The 24939-nt window shown below is 40.2% G+C and overlaps 2 protein-coding genes across 3 annotated transcripts in view; one reads left to right on the top strand and one right to left on the bottom strand.

The window, feature by feature from the left end:
• Crim1 (cysteine rich transmembrane BMP regulator 1) overlaps positions 1 to 5935 on the top strand; it is a 174228-nt gene extending 168293 nt beyond the window's left edge. Inside the window, 3 exon segments of the mRNA XM_051177901.1 lie at positions 1528 to 1650; positions 3982 to 4172; positions 5462 to 5935. Of these exon segments, the coding sequence (XP_051033858.1) occupies positions 1528 to 1650; positions 3982 to 4172; positions 5462 to 5641 (494 nt within the window). The 3' untranslated portion in view covers positions 5642 to 5935.
• Positions 5936 to 9395: 3460 nt separating this feature from the next.
• Fez2 (fasciculation and elongation protein zeta 2) overlaps positions 9396 to 24939 on the bottom strand; it is a 38674-nt gene continuing 23130 nt past the window's right edge. The window contains exons 6-9 of one of the 2 annotated variants that reach the window (XM_051177899.1): positions 17351 to 17431; positions 15233 to 15308; positions 12252 to 12317; positions 9396 to 10051 (exon numbers count right to left, since the gene is read on the bottom strand). In XM_051177899.1, the coding sequence (XP_051033856.1) occupies positions 10035 to 10051; positions 12252 to 12317; positions 15233 to 15308; positions 17351 to 17431 (240 nt within the window). In that variant the 3' untranslated portion in view covers positions 9396 to 10034. The remainder of the gene's footprint in view (positions 10052 to 12251; positions 12318 to 15232; positions 15309 to 17350; positions 17432 to 24939) is intronic. The other variant, XM_051177900.1, reaches the window with a different exon arrangement.

The following is a 24939-nucleotide window of genomic DNA, read 5'->3' as shown; positions in this document are numbered from 1 at the left end:
ACAAATGTCTATCAGAACAAAAATGGAAGATTTGCAATTAAAGAGGACAGACCTGGATCATTTTTTATTCCATTCAGCATTTCTAGCCCATACCCCAACACCATCGGCAGTCTTTTCCAACCCGTCAGCTGAAGCCTTGTCATCCCACATGTAACATAACCGCTACCCCACCTCCCACTCCCAGTGTGTTTCCTGTCATCCTTTCCCCTCACATCAACTACTTTATTCAACCTCTCAGTTTCAAACCTGAGTCCCCTGTGCCTCCTGCCAAAACAGCTCCTTTATCCTCTGCCCTAATCCCAGAACTGCAGAGCCATAGCCTTCACTGGGACAGCCTCTGGGCACTGTTCCCAATCTGATCCCATTCACACAAAGGACTCCCCATGCAGTCCTGACCGCACATAGGCTCCCTCTCACATCCAAGTGAGGCCCTGAGTGAGACAAGAACCTTTCTATCATCATCTTGATGTTCCTGTTTCCACCCTGCATTGTGTTACTGAATCTTTCTGTTCAGGACAGTAATCTGGAATCCATGTCAGTTTAGTACTGTAAAACTTTAAAAATGGTGCCACCAGACAGTATTTAACTATACTTTGTTGGCCTTTTGTCGGATCTCACGCAGATATACCTGTCTGAGAATTTCTAAAAATGTCCATTGACCTGTAAAAAAGTAACAATGGTAAATGCACAAGTCCTTCTTGGTTCTTATCACGCTTGCCAATAGTGACACTTGGTGCTGCTCTTTGGACTTTCCTACCCAAAATTTGCTGCACATGGCTTCAGGATCACTGACTCTTGTTTGCTTTCCCAGTCCCTTCTCAACTGACCCACTAGAAGTTGGGGCAAAAGCAAAAGTCTATTTTACCCAACACAACAAGAACAATTTCAGTGTTTCAGAGAACAGAGGAGACATTAGAGGCAACAGCTGTACAACTCTTGGCACAGGCCTTGGGGGCCAAGCTCCTAAGCAAGGTTTCCCTGTATAGCAGTGTGGCCTTGGAATGCATCACAGAGAAGGTATCTGAGCAAGACTTTAAAGGTTGAGTACTCTATCTTAGCTGGAATAAAGAAGTCTTCTACCAAAGACCCCAAAGTAGAAGGCAAGCCAGTGCTCTAGGGTAAATAATTGTAGAAACAAGTGGAAAAAGTGAATGGTGACTAAAGTGTTTTAGGTCCTTGATTGTCAAATGAAGAGTGGAAATTTGACCTTTGAAGACATGGCGTGGCTCAGTTGTGAGAAGATGTGTCTCATGAATGGGGTGGTATACACAAAGAACCATAGCATGGAGACACACACACACACAGACACACACACCTGTAAAGCCAACACTTGACCTGACAAAAAGCTGGTGAAGTAAAAAGTCTGAGAAATACTTCCACCTCACAACCCTAGCTACTGGCATCATGAACTATTAAAATGAGGACAGTGAGCTGTTCACCTCTTGGGACATATGGCATTGACTTGAAGGCTCTATTTGGCAGCTTGTCCATTCATTATCTGTCATGTGAAATGCTTCCTTCTGATAGAAATGTATGTGCCAGAGCCGACCAATGTACCCATCGAGAAGAAAAATCATCATGGCGAGATTGACCTGGATGCTCCCGTGTGGCCCACCCCAAGTGAAAATGACATCCTCCATCTCCCTAGAGGTAGACACTAAAGTCACTGGAAATCTATCCTGTCTTCTTTGTGATCAGCTTTGTTTGTTCCTGATTTTTTTTTTTTAATGCTTTCTTTTCAAATGCCTCATGAAAGTTCACTGACTACCTTGCTGAAATGTATTAAACAGATCAATATTAGTCAAATATGTCTACAGATATTGCATAAATGCCTCCTTCCTGGTCCTCTGTGTGCTGCCTCCTTTTGCTCTCCATGCTCTGATCCTTGTTGATGAGGAACAAGAATATGTTCTTAGTCAGAAGAGCCTGACATGAAATGCAGGTGAATGAGCATAGCAGAGTGATAATGTTCCTCGCTGCCCCTTGGGAACCTGTACTTAGCCTACAGCATCCCTCTTTCAGATTTTTAACCCATGGAGGTTTAAAATTTGTCACTGAGTTCACTTCTACAGATTTATTTCATTCCTTTCTTCTACTTTTCAGTTGTGTATAATGAGGCATGGCTGAATTCACGTTGCTACCACTTCTGTTAAAAAGGTTTAAATTTACAATAAGCCCTGCTTCAATAAGTGCCTCCTGTTGACTCCAAGCACAGTTTCAAAATCATTGTGTGCTTTCTCTATTTCTTTTGGAAGAAGCAATGAGTATAGCTTGAGAAATTAATAATCTGTTACTTTAGACATTATAAACATTATTTTTGGAGCAAAGCAGATGACCAGAGAGCCAAACTCCTGTACCCAGGGTTCTGGCTCCTCGTGAGATTGCTCAGACTGGATGTACATTTGGCATTGTATGTTCACTGAGGGCCTCCATCAATGAGAGAAGCCTCATCAGGTATAGTGTTTTCTTTGGATTCAGGGAATCTCAAAGTTAACCTTAATGGTGTGCTTTTTAGCATCCTAACAGAACAGGAAGACTAAAGTCTCTAAAGCCCTCAGTTCTCCACCAGGATTTTTCTTAGGATGAATGTACCTAAAACCACTCCTGTTGTCATTTAGAATATGAGAAGACAGTCCTGCTTTTATTCGTTTTGTATTTAAAAACTAATCCATCAACAAAATGACAGTTTTGTCATAAGCATTTTTCTTTATGCATTCTTCTTCTGTTTTTTTTTTTTTTTTCTTTTTTTCTTTTTTTCTGGCTGATGTGAGAAGTGTTCTCTACCATTCATTCCCTCCTCTCCCAAGTACACCCAGAAGCTCAGTAGCCATAATCCTTAACCCCACAGAGCTGTTCTTTGTAATCTGAGTTTCCAGAACAGCCTAAGAGCAATTCCTTTGGACCTTACATCCTGTATCTTTCTCTCACTGGCACTTGATAGGCACAGACAACCTGACTAGAATAGTTGACTTGGAATAAAATAACATTAAAGTTTCAGAAACTAGTGCCCTTTCCATAGCTCTACAACTGCCTTGTGGTTTTGTTTTTGCAGTTCTGGAGGTCAAACCAAGGACCATGAACATAGTAGGCAAACACTACTGTACAGCTTAGCACCTTTGTTTTTAGAGTATTTTCTATTTGTTATTGTGTGTTTGGGGTTGGTGTATACACGTGGAGGTGAGAGAATGAACTTTGGAGTTGTTCTCTCCTTCCACACTTATGTGGATTCAGAGGCTTGGACTCGGGTCATCAAGCTTGTCAGCACCCTATCAGCTAGCTGACCATCTCAACAGCCCACAGAATGATATTTTCAAGGGACAGAAAGATACTCTTTCTTAAGAACTATTGTTCCCTCTGTGCTTCTAGTATGATTCATTAGGAGAAAAAATAAGGTTTTTTTTTTTTTCAACAAATTTATTAAAACTAAGCATTTTTGCTTAGAACTCAGAAAATTAGAAAATTAACTTGGTTGTCTCATGTCTGATCTAATTAATGGAATATACTTGGTTCTGGTCTCTTCATTTGTCAGTAAATAGGGGGGGAAAATCTATTTCCCTACTAAAACCTTAGCCCATCCAAATTCTTGTTCGTTGTAAGCAAAATATTAGTAATTAACATTAGTAATGGACATTTTAAAGTTAGTGTAATTTTAATCACTTTTAAAAATCTACCCAATGTCTTATATTTTCCCAATTAGCTACAGGAAATATCTTCTTGCCTAGTCAGTAACATTGTTACTTTCTTTTTTGTTGTTGTTGTTTTGTTTTTGTTTTTTTGCAAGTTTTCTGTTAATCCTATTAACAGTCTAAGTACTTCACCCTCTAAGAGCTCTTTGGCTCAACATTAGACTTCTGTAGCCCACTGTAGCCCAAAGTACTGGGAAGTAATAAAAGCAAGCTGCTGGTCTGTATTTGCTGTGTAATTAAAATAATCCTCTAAAATTCTGGTAGCAGCACTCAGTGCTTGTCTCTTCTCTCCTAGATGTGGGTCACCTCCAGGTAGATTACAGAGATAATAACAGGTTGCTTCCAAGTGAAGACTCATCACTGGACTCCGTTGTCTCGGTTGTGGTTCCCATAATAATATGCCTCTCCATCATAATAGCATTCCTGCTCATCAACCAGAAGAAACAATGGGTACCACTGCTGTGCTGGTACCGGACACCATCTAAGGTACCATTTGAGTCTCTTGAGTGATGAATCTAGAAGTGCTTACACTCCTTTTTCCCTCAATCTTCTTGATACATTTTCTATTAGGCAATGTCATTTTTTTATTTTGCTAGTCTTAACATCAAGCATTTATCAAACTGTAGCAAGCAAGCAAGCACGTAATACTTGCCCAGGGCAGGATTGAACACTGGCTAAATTACCTGTCATCCACTGGTTAATGAGTCCATGGCTTCTCATGGACCCAGTTCCTTGGATGTACCTTTTTTTTTAACCTGTTTAAATCAGCTGACTGACACCTGCTAGAGTGAAACCTAAATTCTCATTTATATTTGAAGTGAAAAGTTGACCATCTGGTGTTTCTCTGTCATTTTTTGGTCTTGGAATGGGGAGAGAAAAGAAATCACTAAAGAAGGGAGATGACAGGAGAGGGCAAGAGGGGCTTGGAAGATACTGAGGGTGCAAAGAAGTCAAGTGGACTTATCACAAGAGAGGTGCAGGCAAGACAGGTTGAAAAAAACACTGGGATAAACCAGGTCCAGACTTCTCACCAAGGGACAAAAAAATGTTTTTGTTCTAATCCAAAGATCTCTTAAATCATGCCTGTTTTAAAAGGAAGAAACACATGTATTAAGGAAATAAACAGTTACTTACAACTCTAATTCTTCCTTTTGTGTTTAGACAACCTGAATAGTTCATTCAACACTCCCCACCCCCCTTGCCTAGTAGGGTACCCTTTGCATATAAAATTCCTGTCTATTTTTTGTTGTTATTGTGTGTGTGTGTGTGTGTGTGTGTGAGAGAGAGAGAGAGAGAGAGAGAGAGAGAGAGAGAGAGAGAGAGAGACAAATATGCATGGGTACAGCCTTTATTCTGGACACATGGCTGGGTCCTAACACGGTGCTGAACAAGGAAAGATACCATCCAAATCTAGGGAAACCCTGTCTAAAAGGTATGAAATGACAGGGAACAGACAGAAGTGGTCCCTTATGAGGCCATCTTCATGCAGTCTCAGTCACTAGAAATCACTATTGTGCTTTAAAATCTGCTTGCCTGTTAACTTCTAACAATTTCCAACCCTTTTAAATGCAAGCCTGCAGCCAAGGGTTCGAAAACCATTCCTGTATCACCTCACCAATGAAAATACTCGTACAGCGATAAGACACTCTGGCCATTGTCATACGCTCAAACTATGGTCTCACCCAAGTTAGGTCCTGAGTTTCTGTCCATTTGGCACACAGACGTAAGCTAAGTCTTTGTGGGTTCTTTCTTTTTTCTCCTCTCTCACCGAACAGCCATCTTCCTTGAATAACCAGCTGGTATCTGTGGACTGCAAGAAAGGCACTCGAGTCCAGGCAAAGGATGGTTCCCACGCAATGCTAAGAATTGCTGAACCTGACGCGCGATTCAGTGGCTTCTACAGCATGCAGAAACAGAACCATCTACAGGCAGACAATTTCTACCAAACGGTGTGAATGTAGGCTGCAGCAGCATGGATGAGGTTTTGAAAGAACAACAAAAGATCTGCTCTTTAAAGAACTAGAATTTGTGCGCTTGCTTAGTGGATTGTACCAGATTGTGACTTGGTGTCTGGCACTAAGGACTTAACTGGGATAGGCTCTGTCTACAGTATTGTGCAGAACAAGCATTCCCACTTGGCCTCAAGATAACTGACCACATGTTTTCATAGAACCAAAGTTTTAAAACTTGCTAAAGTTTATTTGCTTGTAAGATAGCTATAGAGACATGGGGGGGGGCAGAGAAGTTTGGTGGGGAAAATGGTTTGGGAGGGTAGTGTTGGGAAGAAAACTCGGTCAGCTTGGCTTGGGGAGAAAGCCAGGAAAACAGAAACAATTCATGGCCCAGAAGAATTTTTTTGTTCCTGTTGCTCTGAAGACGGTGTTGGTCACTGCATAGCTCGGGCCTGAATGAGCAGGAACACAAAGGGCCTTGCAACCCAGCTGCTGCACCACCAGACAAGCACATCAGAACTCTTGATAGCCATCCCAGGTCTAAAGCCACAAGTTTCTCTTCTATACAGTCATAACTGCAGTAGGCAGTGAGGAAACCAGGGAAATGGATAGCAACATTTCTCTAAAGCGGGTTATTAAGGATATATATGGTTATTCTTTTTGCTGCTTCTGTTTTCTTCCATGCCAATCAGCCAGTTCCTAGTAGAGACAGCAGATGGGTAAGGACAAGGTCACCTCTTGACTTGAGTACTGGAGCTTTTCTTACCACTTGGCAGGAAGGAGGGTGAGGGTGAAGGACACCAGGCATTTCCAGGGGCTATATTTCATTGTTTGTTGTTGTTTTCTTCTGTTATATCTTTGGTTGTTCATAGTTTTGTTGAAGCTCAAGCTTAAGAAGAAACTTTTTTTTAAAAAAAAAGACTGTTTGGGATTTTTTTTTTTCCTTATTATATACTGATTCTACAAAATAGAAACTACTTCATTTTAATTGTATATTATTCAAGCACCTTTGTTGAAGCTCGAAAAAAAAATGATGCCTCTAAACTTTAGCAATTATAGGACTATTTATGTAACTATCTTATGCTTCAAAAACAAGAGTATTTGTGTGCATGTGTATATAATATATATACATATATATTTATACACATACAATTTATGTTTTCCTGTTGAATGTATTTTTATGAGATTTTAACCAGAACAAAGGCAGATAAACAGGCGTTCCATAGCAATGTATCTGATCACTTGGGGTTTTCTGAATAACACAATCTCATTTATCTGCAGTTTAATTGGAAAGATGTGAGCATGCATGTTTGCGTGCGTGTGCGTTTGTGTGCGTTTGTGCGTGTGTGTACACTTTGAGCAACCAGCATCCCACCTGCTATGGAAAGGATATTCCTTTATTAAAATCTTCTTCCTCGTTTGGAATTCATCCATATGATCTTCAATTCGCTCACTGGCCAGAGACATTGATGGTGATTTTTTACCTACATCACTAATCAGCTCCTGGATTTTTTTTTTTTTTTTCAAACAACTGTTTGAAACAACTACTGGAATATTGTCCACAATAAGCTGGAAGTTTGTTGTAGTTTGCCTCAGATATAACTGACTGTATTCTATAGTGTTAACTTTTCAAACAGCTCTTAGCACTTTTATACTAATGACCCACCCACTCGTGCATTGATTTGCCTTTTCAAAATGCTTGTTGTGAAAGACATGGATACCAAGTATGCTTAATGTGAAAAGAAAACGTGTTCTGTTTTGTAAAGGAACTTTCAAGTATTGTTGTAAATACTTGGACAGAGGTTGCTGAACTTAAAAAAATTAATTTATTATTATAATGACCTAATTTATTAATCTGAAGATTAACCATTTTTTGTCTTAGAATATCAAAAAGGAAAAGGTGTTCTAGCTGTTTGCATCAAAGGAAAAAGATTTATTATCAAGGGGCAATATTTTTATCTATTTCCAAAATAAATTTGTTAACAATATGATGTTACTGACGTAGATTTACATCAGCCTGATTAGTATAAAATTTTGTTGAAAATTTATCCATTCCTGGCATAAGGAAAAAAAAAACTATCAAAAAAATTGTAAATGCTTGCTTTTTGTTATTTCAATCATGGCCATATGAAAATACTAACAGGATATAGGACAAGGTGTAAATTTTTTTATTTTAAAGATATGATTTATCCTGAGTGCTGTATCTATTACTCTTTTACTTTGGTTCCTGTTGTGCTCTTGTAAAAGAAAAACAAATATAATTTCCTGAGGAATAAACCAGGCATATAGCACTTGGAGTGCACCAGACTTCTGTAGTATTGTTTTTGTTTTCATAAAGCAAAGCTGTGAAGGGATCGTTTACAGTCTGGTTCTTGGCAGCAAATAAACACTAAATCAAAACCATGCACTTCAGAAAGACTTCTGGTCTGGAGTGAAAACACAGTGGTTTCCCAGGGTTGTCTGGTCAGCACACCTCTGGCATCAGTAAGGAGCATGGGTATCCCTCAAGCAGGTGGCCCCTTCCCCCATGGACTCCTGCAGAAAGTTGTTCTTAGACTGTACAGCACAGAAGTACTGCTCTTATAAAGACAAGAAGCCGACCTGCCTGCTGTCAATCACAAGTGAGAAAGGCACTCATCATTAGAACAAAATGAATATCCATTTTCCAAAGTTCTGCAAACACAAGACCTCTCGAGGTTTTTATAATATCTCCATACATAGTGAGACATCTAGGGGATGGTACCTAAATATAAAAAGTATTTGTATTTCACATATATGCCTTTTAGACATAGTCTCTGTGTAACTAAGTAACACTTTGATTAACCTGCCTCATGAGGCTAGCAGTGGAATTTTTGAGGGGATCATGTTGGTGCTCACAGACTTTCAGATTTTAAAGTATTTTTGGATTTAGGATTTGGGTACTTAACTAAATACCCAAAACTTAGTCATCAAAAGCTTAGTTTTGGTTTGGTGGGGCATCCTGTGTAGTTTAAAACTTGAAGTACAATCCAGAATAAGCCATAAGCAGGACAAGGGCTGTTAACTGACCTTTAGAACACTGTTTCTTTAGTCTAAGGCACCTTACAAATTCTGTTCTAATCAGGTTCTTAAATTATTAATACTGTGTCTTCAGCAATTTCACAGGATGTGTCATTAGTTTTGCATCTTCACTTTCGAGTCAGACACTGAAGTCCACAGTCTCCTAGTAAGTGCCATGTGCCATCGGACTTCAAACTGGGCCACAACTACAGCAGTCAGCAGCATCTCACTGACTGGAGCAGGGAGTGTAGAGGACCTGTACATACGAGCCTCTAAGGTGGAAAAGAGTCTTAAGTATACTGGTTTTCTTTGTGGGAGGGAGCTACCCAGCAAAACAAGAGGATGGCTACATGTGCACAGCAGTGTAGCATGACCTAGAAAGGTCCCTGATTAGTCATCTAGGCTGATCAGAACCTCCCCTGTGTACACTCTAGTGGTGAATTCTACATGAAGCCTAAGAAACAGTACTTGTGAGGGCAAAACCAAACATCAACTCAAGATTCTTAAGTATGTAGTATTTTATTAAATGTCATTAACTTGATTGAAACTGGCAAAAGCGTTCATCAGTGGTGTAGCCGTGAGCAGCTTTTTCTAGAAAAGCACACAGATATAAATAAAACAACACAACCATAAGAACAGGCAGTACCATAGTAGCTTCTTAAGCACCTTAGAGGGCATGGACCTCTTCCAAAATATACTTCTTCACAGACACAGAACATCCAAGGTCATAATGATTCCTTTTGTCATCCTAATGGCTCACATGTCAACAACAGTGAAATAGGCAGAACTTACAAAATTAGTTTCCAACAGTGTCTGGAGTCCATGGTCAGGCCAAAGTAGTACAGGTAGTGTGTTCTGCTTCACAACAGCCCATATTCCAGCTCAGTCTCTGAACAATACTGGTAGGTAATAGTCTGAAGAGGATCTAAACACTCAATACTGACTCTCACCATCACTGGAGAACAGCTATGGTTGGGTCTCCCAGTGCTATACCCTAGTTCTTCAGTGCAGTTCAGATGGAGGAAGTCAAACACTTAACAGCTACACTGTCAACAAAAGACATAACAGCATGCACAGTTCCTAGCTCTCTCCTCATCTCTGCTAACTTAGAAACCAGTCCACCATGGTTATGTTTTCCAAACCTATATCCAGAATTCAAGAGTGCCATAGCCCTCTCGGTGCTCTAATACGATGGAATAGTGAAGTTGTGATCTAGTAACACTGAACTGCAAATCCAAGTTCAAGTGTGCTGGGTCTCCAAAAGCAGGGACTTGTGATAGCCAACTTCCAGAGTGATGCTACAGGAAATCAAGCCTGGAGTCCACTGAAAGGGAAGGGCTTCTGCTGGAACACTGCTCTATGTAGGACACAGAACTACAACAGAGAAAAGAAACAGAAATAGATCTTCTGCATACAACTGGACTAAAACCATGAAATGGTACATACATTCTATATGGACATGAAAAGTGCCACTGTGCAGTGAAGACTACATACAAATACAAGGATCTGTAATAGTATTTTAAGAAGACTTCAAAGGGCTACCAACAACAATGAGTTCTCTAAGACACATTAATTAGAATTTTCCAGAAATGAGACACCTAAAGGCCATATGAGATATAAGCCTATCACTCCAGCTCCAAGTCCTGTAACAGCATAAGGCCCTGGAGAAATCAAAGAAGGGTGTGCAAGAGTCTTCTCTGTAGGGCTGGAACAGTGGCAGCCATACTGTGGCCCAGGTCTTGGGTACTATAACTGAAGTCAACACTGGCTGTAGGGTGGTATCAGTGTGAGCAGTTACATTCTTCCAGCAGCACCCATTCCATCCTAGGCCAAATGGGGAGGGGGGGGGCACTTCACCTTCTTTGTCTTCTCACCTTTGCATTAAACTAAGGTGTATATGTACATAGCCAAGACACGGGTATCTGTTTTCTGTCTGCTCTTTCATGTTCTAGACTACAGCGTCACTGCTGCAGACTTGAGCTCTGGCTGCTCTTTAACCCAGTCTTTAACCCAGCATAAAACAGAGACAGAAGCACAACACATGGAGACAGCAGCTCATGGGAAGCAGGTAGAGCACAAGCACACAGGGTTCAAGGAGAGCCAGTGGCCTGAGTGGGAGGGGCAGACCCAGGAAGGGGGACACCTGCCTCCTCAACCAGGAGGACAAGATTTACAGAAACGGTCCTAGGATTCCAAAGTAAAATTAAGTCTGAGACACATTCTTTATGTTCATCTCATTCCTGTTTGACATCTAGGACAAACCTCAGAGCCGTTCAGCTTTCACACCAATGCCAGCACAAAACAGAAGAAACAAAGAGGTCAGGTACAAAAAAAAAAAAAAAAAAAAAAAAAAAAAAAAATCATTAATAGGGAGAAAAGGCCATCCATGGGGGGGCTCAGTTTTTTCCTCCCGTGTTAACCCTTTGGCAAATGGCTGGCGGTTGTTGTTACACGCCAAGTCTCCACAAATGATACTTGGGCATGGTTCACTGTGAGCCCCTTTTCATTTTTATGAAAATACAGCTGAATAAAAAGCCCATCAGAGACAGCAAATATTTCAGGGTCACAACACTTTGGTCTCCTGCTAACTGGAGGAGGACAGAGAAGCAAAGAAAGCAGTAATTAAAGGAGCTTACTCTCTGGGGCCAGTTGACTACAAGATAGAAGTTTCGTGCTGCTTTCAAATTTGGCCCATAAACAAATACTGCCTTTAAAAATGAGCCCTGCACAGCATTCACTCCTCCTATAACTGAGTGACCTCTCTAGTTCCTCAACTGAGGAGGCAATATTAATATTTTTCTTCTCTTTTCTCACCAAAATCAGGCCCATAGCTTCTGGCTTCTTTTCCCTCCTTAATATGTGCCCACACACACATCTGTAATAGACCACATGCTCTAGTATTTACAGCCCACGTCACCATTGAGAAACCTCCATTTTTCTCCTTCCCTTCTCTACCTGAAACTTTGGTCTGTTCTGTGCTCACCTTGGCACTGTCCACAGTTTTTCCTCCACCATCGCCCTTCTGTTCTTCTTTTTCTATTGTCCTCAATGTAACAGAGACCGCCCTTCCCAAGTCTCCCAGGACGGACATGTCCATACCTCATACTCAGAAAGAGTTGACATGTCTTTTAATTATTTTAAAATTTTACGTAGAGCCTAGAACTCTCTCTGTAGACTAGGCTGGCCTCAAACTCAGAGATCCATCTTCCTCTGCTTTCCACATCCTGGAATTAAGAGACCTGCACCACCACACACAGAGACCAATGCCTTTTTAATTCTGCCTACTTCCTCCTCTGTTAAGAGTTCACCACTCAGCTGTGGGAATTCGTTTCAGACCAGGATGTCAAATAGAAGCTATTGTAGAGCCCTAATGTTCCAGTCATACATCAGTCGCCAATCTACTGTCACTGTACATTAACAAGCCTATGTGTGCATTTTATTCTACCAACAAGAGGATATCCCTGAAAATAAAAGGGCAACAGGTTTCTGTGGCCCTCTATAACTAAGATATGATTAACACTACATCTACTTATTAATGCTCCTCAGCCATTGCTCTGACAGTCATAAAACTCACCTTTCAGTATATAGTCGGTTAACAAGCTTGGAACTTTCTCACTGTCCTCCTTCATGGCACGCAGTACTGCAAAATAAGAAAAGAGTGGCAATCACTTAAGGTTCAGATCAAAAATGAAGTTTAATTTCAAAATTGTAGCCTTAGTCCCAATGAATGATAAGGTATAACTGATCATACACATTACTTGTAGGCTCTTTCCTACATAAGGGAATACAGTGAAGGCTCAGTGAAGAAGGAAGATTCATTTCCCCGGTTTAATGTCCCCATAGCACTGGAAGCAGGAAAGAGGCATTGGACTGTTTACAGAGCATCTGCTTTGTTCTAGTGGATGCTGTGGAGTGAAGGGCAGTACACTGTGCACTTTGATGAGCTGTGAACCCTCAGAGGTCCTTCTGGAGAAAGGGGAGATTTAGGTGTACTCTCTAAACAATACACTAGTCAGATTTTGTGAAAACATTTACAGGTCAAATGAAGAAATGCCCAGGAGGCGATTCTGTGCATCCACTAGGCTCTGGAAGAAGATGAATAAGCATCTCATAAAGGTAGGTGTCTAGGGGTGTGTGTGTGTGTGTGTGTGTGTGTGTGTGTGTGTGTGTGTGTGTGTGTGTATGTATGTATGTATGTATGTATGTATATACCACTGAGGTACAACTGCCTGCCAGCCTAATGATTTCACGTTCATTGGTGAAGATCAAAACAGAAATACCAGCCACTTAGCATCAGAGTTTCAGTCTTAGTTTTTAATCTAAATCACCTAAGTAGAGACATATTCACAATTGTCCCTTCGCAGTTAATTTTTTTCTCTGTATGTACAAAAAGATTGCATGATGCCTGTCAAATCAGCCATCTGGGGTTTTTAACCCTAACCCTACCACTTTTCTGATTATGAGTAAGGACTTTACCGCCCTGTGTACCAAGTGCCTCATCTGTAACCTGGGGGCAATAAGTAGGTCTATCTCAGAGGCTGGTTAATGAGGATCCAGCTCCCTGTTACATATGGAAGACATATACATGACACATGTTAACCAGAAGAGGTACAACTCTCCTGACCACTATCATCATCACATCCATAACTCCCTTCCCACAGACTTACAAGGAAGGCTTCTCCCTGGGGTACCCAAATGTCTTCACCATAGAAATGCTTTTCCACATCTACTGTCATAACATCATCACAGCTGTCTTAGAATGGACATTATTCCTTCATCCAAAGATGACCAGAAATTCCCAAATTGTGTCCATCCAGGAAATCATTCATCTAAGAATCAACTCAGAACTTTCTGGGATGTGACATTCTAGGGACCAGCTGAGCTCTGGCTTCCTTATCTGAGACTGACTGGCATCACTTGATTTATCTGTATTTAAATGTAAGAGTTTTTATGTACTGCTCACCATGGAAAAGAGTAAACAACTGAGCTTAGCAGGCAGTCAAATGTCTAAGAGGAAGCCATTTGCTCCCACAAGCTTCCCATCCATATGTCACCATCAGTGTCTACCTACACTGTACATTTTTATTTCCTTCTGGCAAGCAATTATCATAAAACTTACAATTAGAAGTAATCTAATTAACAAATCTAACCCTTTGTGTTTTGTTTGTCTTAAGAATGGGTTCTCACTCACTAGCCCAGAATGGTTAAATCTCATAACCTCATGGCAATCCTGTCTCAGAACCCTTTGTGCTGGATTACATATGTGAGAGACCATGACCAGCGATCAATCCCTTCACTTCTTTTCTTTCTTTCTTTTTTTTTTTTTTAATGAAATTAGGACAGCTATTTATTGACTGATTAACTGATTCATTGGTTGTTTGATTGATTGCTATTTATTGACTGATTAACTGATTGATTGATTGATTGATTGATTGATTGGCTGGCTGGCTGGCTGGCTGGGTGGGTGGGTGGGTGGGTGTCTTGTTTATTTGTCTGTGTATCATGTATGTGTTTGGCAACTATGGAGGTTCAGAAGGGGGTATTGGATTCCCTGGAACTGGAGTCACAGACAGTTGTGGCTGCCACGTGGGTGCTGGGAATCGAACCCAGGTCCTCTGGAAGAGCAGCCAGTACTCTGAACCACCAAGCCATCTCTATAGCCCAAGCCAAGCTGATTGTGACTTACCCCAAATCATATATAATTTATTTGCTATAGGATAAACTGAGAAAATATTTTTATCCTAATTTTCCAATGCTGCCAAAAAAGAGAAAGTGACTTCCAAGATATCCCTGAAAATAAAAGGGCAACAGGTTTCTGTGGCACTCTATAACTAAGATATGAATAACACTACATTTACTTATTAATCTCACAAACCATTTTCAAATGACACACACAGGCAGAATACCTCTGTCTACATTAGCATGTTCTAGAAGTCTTAATGCTACCTCTCTCAACAACTAGTGACTGGTTTTCCATTCACAAGAAGTCAGGTGTTCACCCTAAAGTCTGTCCTACTCAGCCACTAAGTCACATAAGAGCCACAAAGCATTTTATTCATTGACAAACATGTTCCCATGTAGGCTGACAAAGATTCAAGTTACTTGTTTTCTATTAAAAAAAAAAAAAAACCTTAGTGTGGACTAGCGAGATGGCTCAGTGGTTAAAAGTACTGGTCTTCCAGAAGATCCAGGTTCAATTCCCAGCAACCACATGGTGGCTCACAACCATCTGTAATGAGACCTAGTACCCTCTTCTGGCCTGCAGGGAGAACACTGTGTACATAATAAAAAACAAAATCTTAAGAAAAAAACCAACTTAGCTCAAATGATTCAAAAATTAAGGGGAAAAATTCAAATAAGGAACACTAGAGTCAGCACTGCATTTGATATTATAGTTATTTATGTCACTGTCATAAGAATAAAGGATGCCATCCATTATTCACCAGCATATACTGACAAAATAAACAAAACTAAAGTTCAGAAATGAAAACCAAGAGTTTAGAAATCAGCAAAAGTCAAGTAAGTGAGTAAACGTTTAAATTTGTCTTTGCTCACTTTTTGTTAATATCTGAAGATCCTCGACGGATGGTGGGCCATTCTTTTTCTCATAAGGGATGACTGTCGTCAAATACTGCCAAGTTAAAGGGGGAAAAGTGTCATTTAGGCAGGAATGAATTTTCCTTCAGAACAATGCAGTTCCTAGAAAGCCTACTCTATAACGTGAACAAGAGCTGGTGTGGAGATGAGTGCACCTGCACAGGCAACAATTCCCCCAAGTCTGACTTTCAGCTGAACTCATTTTTCTCCCCCAATTCACCTCGGTGAGTGCAATCCTCATGTCACCATAAACAACCACCTTCCTGTGGTTCAGTCATGGACCATTCCTCAGGACAAGATCTGAGGGCAACTGTCTTGATTTGCTCAACTTCAAAGTAGAGCCTCATCTAGCAAGCTCCTTGCAATGTTTTTCAACACAGTTTCAAAGCAGTAATTAAGCTAACGGCATAGTTTTAACAATACTATGCAATTGATAATTTTTGGCAGTCAAATCATTTCCTTTCAGACCATTCTGACTCTGGTTGAAAGCAGCAGTCAACACGAATAACATGACCACATTTCAGAACACAAAGCCAGCTTCTTCTAGACTTGAATAACAAAGACTCACTTGCCCAAACTTTAGATATTAGAAAGGGGAGATAGAATGGCCTACAAGGTAAATGAGTAATAAAAATAATCTCCAAATTTGTGACAAATTGCTCAGCCAGTTCACTCCCTCTGAAGGCTCATAATTAATCATGCTTGCATCCAAAGAGAAAGGAAAAGAAAACCTCATGGAAGCATATTCTAGAAATAACTATCTAGAATCTTCTGTTCTGTACAGTTTAGGGCAGCTTGCAAAAGCTCGCATAGAAAGTTAGTGCCCTGGCTAGTCCATGAGCTTCTCCAAGCTTGCCCTCCATGTCCATTCTCAATTCCAGCTCTGTTCCTAATCCCCATGGACTGTGTGAGTCTATAAATAAAACAACTGGGCCTGAGGTCCAGACTGTAGTAAAAATGAGCTGTACCACTTTTTTAAACCTCAGTGCCCCCACAGCCTTTCTGGACTTCTCCAGGTGAGGAGACCAAGTATGTTTCCTTTTAAGAATACTCATTAAAGACAGGAATGTGCCCACCTCAGATTTTAGTGATGGCATGTATCAAGCAATGTCTCTATGATGTGGCTTCAGGCCCACCTCCTCATGAGTCAGGTCAGTGTGGGTGCCATTTTTCCTTCTTGCAAGTTGAAGGAGGTAAGTGGCTGAGAATAAAAACTAGAATTCCACCATCCCCATGAAGCCCCTCTATCACCTGCAAATGTCAATGCAAGCCTGACCTCTTTAATACCAGTTCTCTCCCCTCATGAGTGATACACAAAAAAACACTCTGTAGAATCACTAGGCATTGGGTTCTTTTGATAAACTGCCTACACATTACATTGGCACACTTTCTTAATCATCCAAGAACTAGCCTATGGGAGTGTCTTTCTTCAAATGGTATTTCTAAGAGTGAAAGATAATTTTACACAGTCACCAATGTATACATTTCCCATGTTTGTGACCCTCCTTTGAATTAAACAGAACTGGAAATACAAATCAAACAACTTCACATCTCACTACACAGGCTCATGGCATATAATTCTGCATACATGATATCTCATTCCTCACTTGGCCACAACTTAGCTGGCTCACTATACAATATGCCTGATTGCAGATAAAAGAGGTAAAATCTACTCTCTGCATATTTTTTACCTAATACTCTTAATCTCAAAAGATACCAACCTCTGGCCACATTCCCCTTAGAATGATATTTTCTCCTGCAGATTTTTAGAAGCATCATGTTCCAGTTCAGTCGTATTCACAGCCAGCCCTTTCTGCGCATGCAATCCATTATGTCAGTACAGGAATATATTTGTTAAAGGTGGGCATGAGAAATGGAACCCTGAACCCTGCTGGAGAATGCAATTAGTCTGTTGTCCAATCTAAATGTTTTCCCCCAGAGGGGGATTCTGTTCATTATTGGGTCTACAGATACAATGAATGGTGGTCTTAATGAATTAGTAAAGGTGCCAACTTTCAGGGCCCTCACATGGGAAAGGAGCAAGCAGGAGGAGGGGGAATAAGGATAACGGAGCACCTGCTTCTCTCCACCTGAGTTTCCAAAGGTGTGGCGGAGGCCATTCTGAATGACGTTTGAGATCCCTTCCATGCTGAAGCGCTAAAAGCAGCAGTATGTGGCCCAGGAGGAAGAGGACAGAGAAAGAAGTTCAGAGACTTTTAGTAGAAGGTTCCATGACGACTTTCTGTGCTCAACAGACAAGCAGTTAGAAAATGCCACAATTACTCATTCTCATAAAGCAGACAAAACCATGCTGTTCAGAAACTGTTTTGCTTCCATTCCTGCTTGAGTCCAATACAAAAATAACTGTTGGTAGGCCATTACACACACCCACGGAGATCTTTCCTGGTGTAACTAATAGATTTGTTTGAATTTGTTATAAATGTCAGCTGCACACATATCTTATTAAAAAGCTTACCACACAATCTTTAAGATACCTTTTGATATTGTTTACCTACATTTTATCGAAAGATTGACAATGTGATCCTGAGTAACGTGCCTACTGTGGGCTGAAGTTCATGTCTTTCCACCATGAGCTTGGGGAAAATGAACATTTGGCAGATGAACATGCTGCCACTCACTCTCCAGGCACCTGCCATTGCCTTGCTGCTGAAAATGTGAATTGGAAGATGGCATATGCTTCCTGGGGAGCAGAATGGATCCCATTTTACCAGCTGAGCTCCCCAAAACTTCTGTAAAGACTAACCATTCTGTTGTTAAAAGACAATTTCAGCTTATTTCTCCTGGCACCCTCCAAGACTTCCTAGAATTCACTGTACTGAGATGAGATTTTTGTGTTCCTTTCAGTGACTTATCTTAGTTTGTAACCAGCCTGCACAGTGGCATGCATGGTAAAAAAAGGGCCACTGGTGCATACCTACCAGCTGAGTCAAAGGCAGGAGAGAGATTCTTATAGCATGACTAACTAAGGGAAAGGCTCCTGAAGAGGAAGTTATAGTCTGACTCACCGGATGGTGCCTTTCCCTGGAATTTCAGGGGGAAAGTTGAGCCAGTAAACACTGAAGGATTAAACTTAAAGATATTTTTCCAGGTCTCAAGGAAACCACAGCAGTTGTCTCTGCTCTCATAAAATATATACAATGGTCCAAGTGATCTCACAGTGTGGTCCAGGCACAATTTAAGAGACTGCTCACTGAACTTCTAGAGGTACATGAACTCAAACATCTTAATATTAACAAGACATGACTTGTCCTTTCTTTAATTACTATTGTATAGTCATCATGAATAGTTAGTTTTCATACAATTTCTTTCAAGTATACCATGGACTCTGGCCATATACAGCAATCGCTTCTCTCAGTCTGTCATGGCTGTGTGATATTCTGAAGGACAGACCGAATGCAGAAGCTGAGACCCATGTCTTTCAGATACACAGCACATCAACAAGACTGGCAAAACCAAACACCAATGACATTCTTCTAACCAAAAGCTTTAAAGTTATAGTCTAGGAAAACATATCATTTATGTAAGAATCGGTAGTTTAACTTAGGTAATTTGAATGAATTAATTTTTTATTAGTTTTAATTTTTAAGACAGTAAATATTGATCAACTCAATATGTATGAAGTATAGCCCTCTGAGGCCCTCAGTAAATATTAAGAGTGTAAAGAAATCCTGGTTAACAAAGAACTGCCTCAAGGAGGCAGACTATGTGCTCTGGCCCAGCCACACCAGTCAAGGGCACTACTAGAACTCTGAAGGCACCAATACATATCCTGTGGGGGTTGTTCGGCACCCCTCTCCTTCACGATCCTCTTCCTGTCCCTCCTTTTTCCAGACCCACACATAGTTTTATGTTGGCAAAAATCAATTATCAGGTCAAAATAGTCCCATGTTTCTTCACTCTGCTGACAATGTAACTTTGTATGTGTGTGTATGGATTTTGGAGACAGGGTTCTCTAGAACTCCAGTTGTAGACCAAGATGGCCTCAAACTCACAGAGCTCTGCCTGTTTCTGCCTCCTGAGTGCTGGCATTAAAGGTGTGCACCACCACACCTGGCTAATGATTACTTTTGGTGGAAGAAATCGTTTTTACATGAAAAACATACAAACAATTAGTTTTGTAGATTCTTCACACACCACATTGTAATTTGTTCCCTGTTTGTAAACCAGATTATCCAAAGAGGTAACAATGAAAACGGTAGGAAATCATCTTCAAGTAAACCAGTCAGCCCATGATTTAAGCAGTCTACAGAATGCATTCCCTCGGAAAGGCACTGGGAAGAATGCTTGCTTTCGGGCTGCACTATCTGGTTCCATTTTCTATAGAAATACTAAAGCTAGATAAGAATTCAGAAAACCTCAAGCTAAACAAAGGACCAGAACTCATAAACAAGAAAACTTGGTGACATGTTCTATTAGGAGAATATTAGGAGACCAAATTAATTAGCTTTATTTTCCCAGTAAAAATTTAATTATGATCACTGGAGGAAAAAAACAAAGAGAAGGTCGATGCACATTCTTAAGATGTATATGCAATTTCAAATTTCCTTTTTAAATACAGAGACATGAACACTACTGGACTATTTCAATTACAAGAAAGTGAAGAATGATGTTCACACCATAAAAATTGAAGAAAGAAGAAAAACGCAAGCACAGGGAAATAAAACAAGCTGGAAAACACAAAACCTGATGTTAGGTAAAGAAGCTAAAGTTCTCCAAAAAAACCTCTGCCATGCCTGGGCTGACAGACATTGCCAAGGGTACCCAGCCCCTGAGCACTCCCCAGCCAACAGCCAAGTGAGAGAAGCAATATGGCAGATGGCAAGACTCTACTATGCCTTGCACCACTTCAAAAAAGAAAAAAAAAAAAATCTAAGACAGTCAAGAGATTTTATGGTTATAGGGGTGTGTGTGTGTGTGTGTGTGTGTGTGTGTGTGTGTGTGTGTGTGTGTGAACAACACAGGACCCACTTAACAGAGCTGGTTGTTTCCGGCCTCCCAGGAAACAGTCATAGTCCCCCTTCACTTCCTTTCTATTGGCTTTCTCAGTGACAAAACTCTCAACCTACTTTCCCCAGAGTTATCTTCTTTGAAATTCAAGTCCAAAGCCACTTCAGATCCCTGTGAGAACTCCAGAAATCCCTGTTCCCATCTCTTCTCTCTGGATTCCTGAGTATCCAGCTGTCACTGCCTGGTGTTCCCCTGGGTCCCAACCCCATTTTGTTTCATGTACCATTTCTAGACACGTTTTACCTCTGTACTTGGATTTTTCAACTGTCACACTGTGTGCCTCTGTTTGTATGTATGTGTGTGTATGTGTGTATCCATGTGTGTGTCTCTGTGTCTGTGTGTGTGTGTGTGTGCCTCTGTATGTCTGTGTGTGTCTGTGTGTACCTGTGTGTGTCTGTGTCTAAGGATGGGTCTTGCTACACTGTCCAGACTAGCCTCAAACTCCTAGACTCAAACCATTCCCGTTCTTCAGTCTCCAAGGGATTGGGACAACAGGAACATGCCAAAAGCTACTGTCCCGGCCATTAAAAAGACACAGGGCAAAGCATCTGAAGAAAGATGGGCAGGGGTAAGGGCAGAGAAAGATGAAGTCAATTTTTCATAAATTCTATGGAAACACAGTCAGATGAGATACACCTTTATGTCCCTAAAATCACAGCCTTGTTCTCAGCATATAAAGACCTGATCAATGGTCTTAGCCACAAGGCTCTATAGCATTTTCTATTCATGATGGTCAAATATGTACAAATTTTTACATGAATCCAGGAGTCACATGCCAGTCAAAAGTATCTGAAATCAGAAAAAAAAAAAAAAAAGAAAGAAAGAAAAAGAAAAAAATTTAATGTCAATGTAGGTGGAAAAAGGCCAGACTTAAAATCGGAGTTCTGGGTCTTCTTCCAGCTCTGCCACCTTGTGGTGAGAGCACTGTTAGTCACCTACTGAGGCCTGCATCTTTACAAGGAGATGGTCAAGAGACATAATTTGCAGGACTTCTGATTTAAATATTCTATTAATATGTGAATTACCTCAACCAAAAGGATGCATTATGTTTAAGAAGGCAAATCAAAGCAAAGCTATACACACACACACACACACACACACACACACACACACACACTCACTCACTCACAAACCAGCCATTGGACAACATGGTCAATGCTCTACTTGGAAGTCTTTGTTTCCTTTAGGAGGCAATGAGTATGTTCTCAAGAGAGAAATGGTCTCCACATCTTTCCACTGCAGCAATTTTCACAGGGCCTAGATCACAGGAAGGGCTTGTAAAATTTCCTGCCACACTCCAGGTGCAACCTCCCTAACACCAGAACCTAACACCTCTGAACCTGGAATTTTTTCACCTTACAACTTCTTAGAAGAGAGAAAGAAAAATAACCCAAAAGGAAAAAGCCATCTAAATGTGAGCAGAGAACAATGGCATGTTGGAACACAAAACTATTGATCAAAGAAGTGAAGTATGGAATTCTGAACATTTCCACCAAGGGATCTAGCTTAGGAAATCAACACAAGACTAACAGAGTTGGGCAAAATAATCTTGATGGCATGATCTGTAAAAAGTGCAACAACTAAACCCAGGCTTAAAAAGGGAAGCAGAAGATCAAGCAGACAACGGGGTGAGAGAATAAAACAGCAAGACAAGTGGGAATTAGAAGAACCTGGAAAAGAATTCCACAGACAAAAGATAGGATCTGCCTTACAACTGCTCCATCAGTTAAAAAACAAAAACACTACATTTTTAGACTTGACAGATTTAGATGACCCCTCCTGGAAGGCATCACCCTACATGTGGAGGGGGGATGAGAAGGGAGGGTGGTTGGGGTGTATGTAAGGGGGGAGAGAGGAAAAGAGGGAGGGAGGAAGGGAGGGGGAATTGGGATCGATATGTAAAATAAAAAAATAAAAATAAAAAATAAAAAAGTCAAGTTACTTGGAAAAAAAAAAAACACTACACTTTTGACTTTTGGAAAGCAAAATGTATTTTGGAAGGCTAAAATCTCCGAGATAAATTAAATTGACTTTTTGAAACTATGTTGCTAGACTTAACAACCTGGAACCTGGAGAACATATGCAGTATTATTATGTGGTCATGGTGCTAAACTAGAGCAGAGGCATTTCTCTGCTCACCATTTCCCAAGGTAAGGATCACAGACCTGTCAAGGCACTGGCCACTAAGTCTCCACCCAATGAATACTGAATGGCAGGAATGATGCTGGAGACTTGTTATACTTTAATTAAAATGACTCATTAAGATGAATGAAAATATTAGGTGTATCAGGAGCCAATCTTCTGTCCCTCCCTCCACCACCCCCCATTCAATCTACCATCCCACTCAGGAAGCAGAAAATCCAAATGGCCCAGCACAGTAGTAAAGCCTGGGCAGGTACTAGTTCTATCTCTGCTGCATCTTTAGGAAAGCGTTAATGGTTCCACAAAATGCCCTGTTTGGAATGGAATGTTTGCATAAAACCATACATAGGCAGGAAAGTGATTAAGCATTACAGTATTTGCCTTATTGTTACCCTTGCTACAGACAAAAATACCAAAGTCATGGAGCAAGGTCAGGGGAAGGAAAGAGTTATCTGACATAGAACACAGAGCCTTCCTTTAGTAACTCAGAATAATCAGTCGCCTCTGACTATTTCCTTTTCTGTCAAGGGTATGAATTAAGAGTCTCAAAGTCACCTATTCTCTGGAAACTGTCTTCAGACAAAACCAGGGGCAACACAGTACAATATTTAGAACTTTAAAAAAAAAATCTATAAAACCTAAAAGACAGAAAGAGACAGCAAGAGTTCTGAATCCATTCCATATACAACCTGCCTTGGTAGCTCAGAGGAAGGAAATGCAAGCCATTTCTGGCTCTTACCTCTAGAGAGCTCTGCATCCATCCCCTGGAGAGAATTCTCCCCCCCCCCCCTACATTCAGTCAGTACTTTCTCCATGCATGCTAGCTACTTCTGTGAGCTACGGCTAAGGTAGATCTACCATTTGCTTGTTCAAGAATATTGGTACTAAGAATGCTGTTAGTATGCATTCTAGGGTGGCTATGCAGATTAAAATGAAATGATCCACAGAAAGACCAGAGCAATGTGCTTGGAAAAGATCAAAATTCAACAGTCTGGGCTCTATTCACTGAAAGGAGGGCTAGAAGAGTCATTACTCCCCAAAGAACTTCTACATTTGTCCAGAACAGCACAAACTGCATCAATTCATCCAAATATAAATAAAATGGCAACTGAGAAACACTGGACTCCTGGCTGGAGACAACAAGGAAAAAGGACCTACAGCAAGATCAAGAAATCAGCTAGAACTGTGAAGGTCTTTCTGAACAGTAAAAAGAATTTGAAATCTTTCTGTAAACTCAAAAGCAACAAGAACCAGACAGGGTGTTGGAGTGTGTTTGTATAACTCTTTCTATGCAGGGCATTTCACCAGCTCAACTAATTTTATATATAAACACCAACAAAACAACACAGGGAAAAGCAAAGCTACAAAAGAGGCCAGAAAACACAGCTATTTCTGCCTGCATGTTTGCTCTATGATGTGTCTGAACTAACCTGAACAGGTCTCTAACTAGCCAAAGTAGCTTCCAAATTTAAAATATCTAAACTGTGTCAGAAAAACAGTTAAGAAAAAAAAATTAAGGAAAGTTTTTTTTATCTATTTTTCACTTACTCTCATCTGCTCTTCCACTCTTAATATTCTTATACTCAGGGAGTCAGGGAGTTCATAAGAAGGCAAAATAAAAGCATAATTATAATTCCCCACAAATCACACCAAGTTGGATAGTTTGACCATTCTCAAGTATTAATGTACTGAATTGCAGTTTTAGTTTTTAGAAAAACAAGGTTTTTAGAATTAAATAGAAAACATTAGAAAGGTATGAAAAGCAATAGTACAAAATTATATTCAGTTAACAGATGCTACTTAAGTTGTAAAAACATGGATGGGTGTGGTGGCCACACACCTTTAATCCCAGGATTTGGAAGACAGAAGCAGGTGAATCTTAGTGATTTGAGGCCAGCCTATTCTGCATAGCCAGTTCCAGGACAGCCAGTACTACACAGACCCTGTCTCAATATACACATCCCCCAAAAATGCGAAAGTAATACCTTGTTTTGATACTTTAAAAAAACTCAAATAATTCAATGTAAATTATAAAATTTATAAGAGAATTCTACCATAATTTCTTTTCAAAAACCCTTATATCCAAGTTTGAAAACATGAATTATTCCAAAGCAGATAAATACTTGCTATTGTTTTGAATTTTAAACTCCTATTTGTAAATTCACTCTCAGAAAGTAGTGACATGAAAGTTTTCAAAATTAGAAATTAAACAGAATAATGTAAAATAATATAATACTTTGTACTTGAAGATCCTTTCAAAACATTTATGTAATCTGGGTTACATAGAAACTAAATTATTATCAAACACTTCAAAGCCACTAAAAACAATATAATAATTAATCTTGGCACTTTTTTAGTTCTTTGCTGATTCTTATGGATCAGTAAACAATAAGAATGCAATATCTTTAGTTAAAAATTAAATTTTATTCCAAGTCCCTATCTCTCTACCTGTCAATTAGTGCAATTCTGAGACTTCATCAGAGAAGCACCTTTGA

The sequence above is a fragment of the Phodopus roborovskii genome, unplaced genomic scaffold (genome assembly GCF_943737965.1).
Source record: "Phodopus roborovskii unplaced genomic scaffold, PHOROB, whole genome shotgun sequence".
NCBI lineage: Eukaryota > Metazoa > Chordata > Mammalia > Rodentia > Cricetidae > Phodopus > Phodopus roborovskii.
Note: the sequence above shows the minus strand (reverse complement) of the source record. Positions and strands in the feature narration are given on the sequence as shown.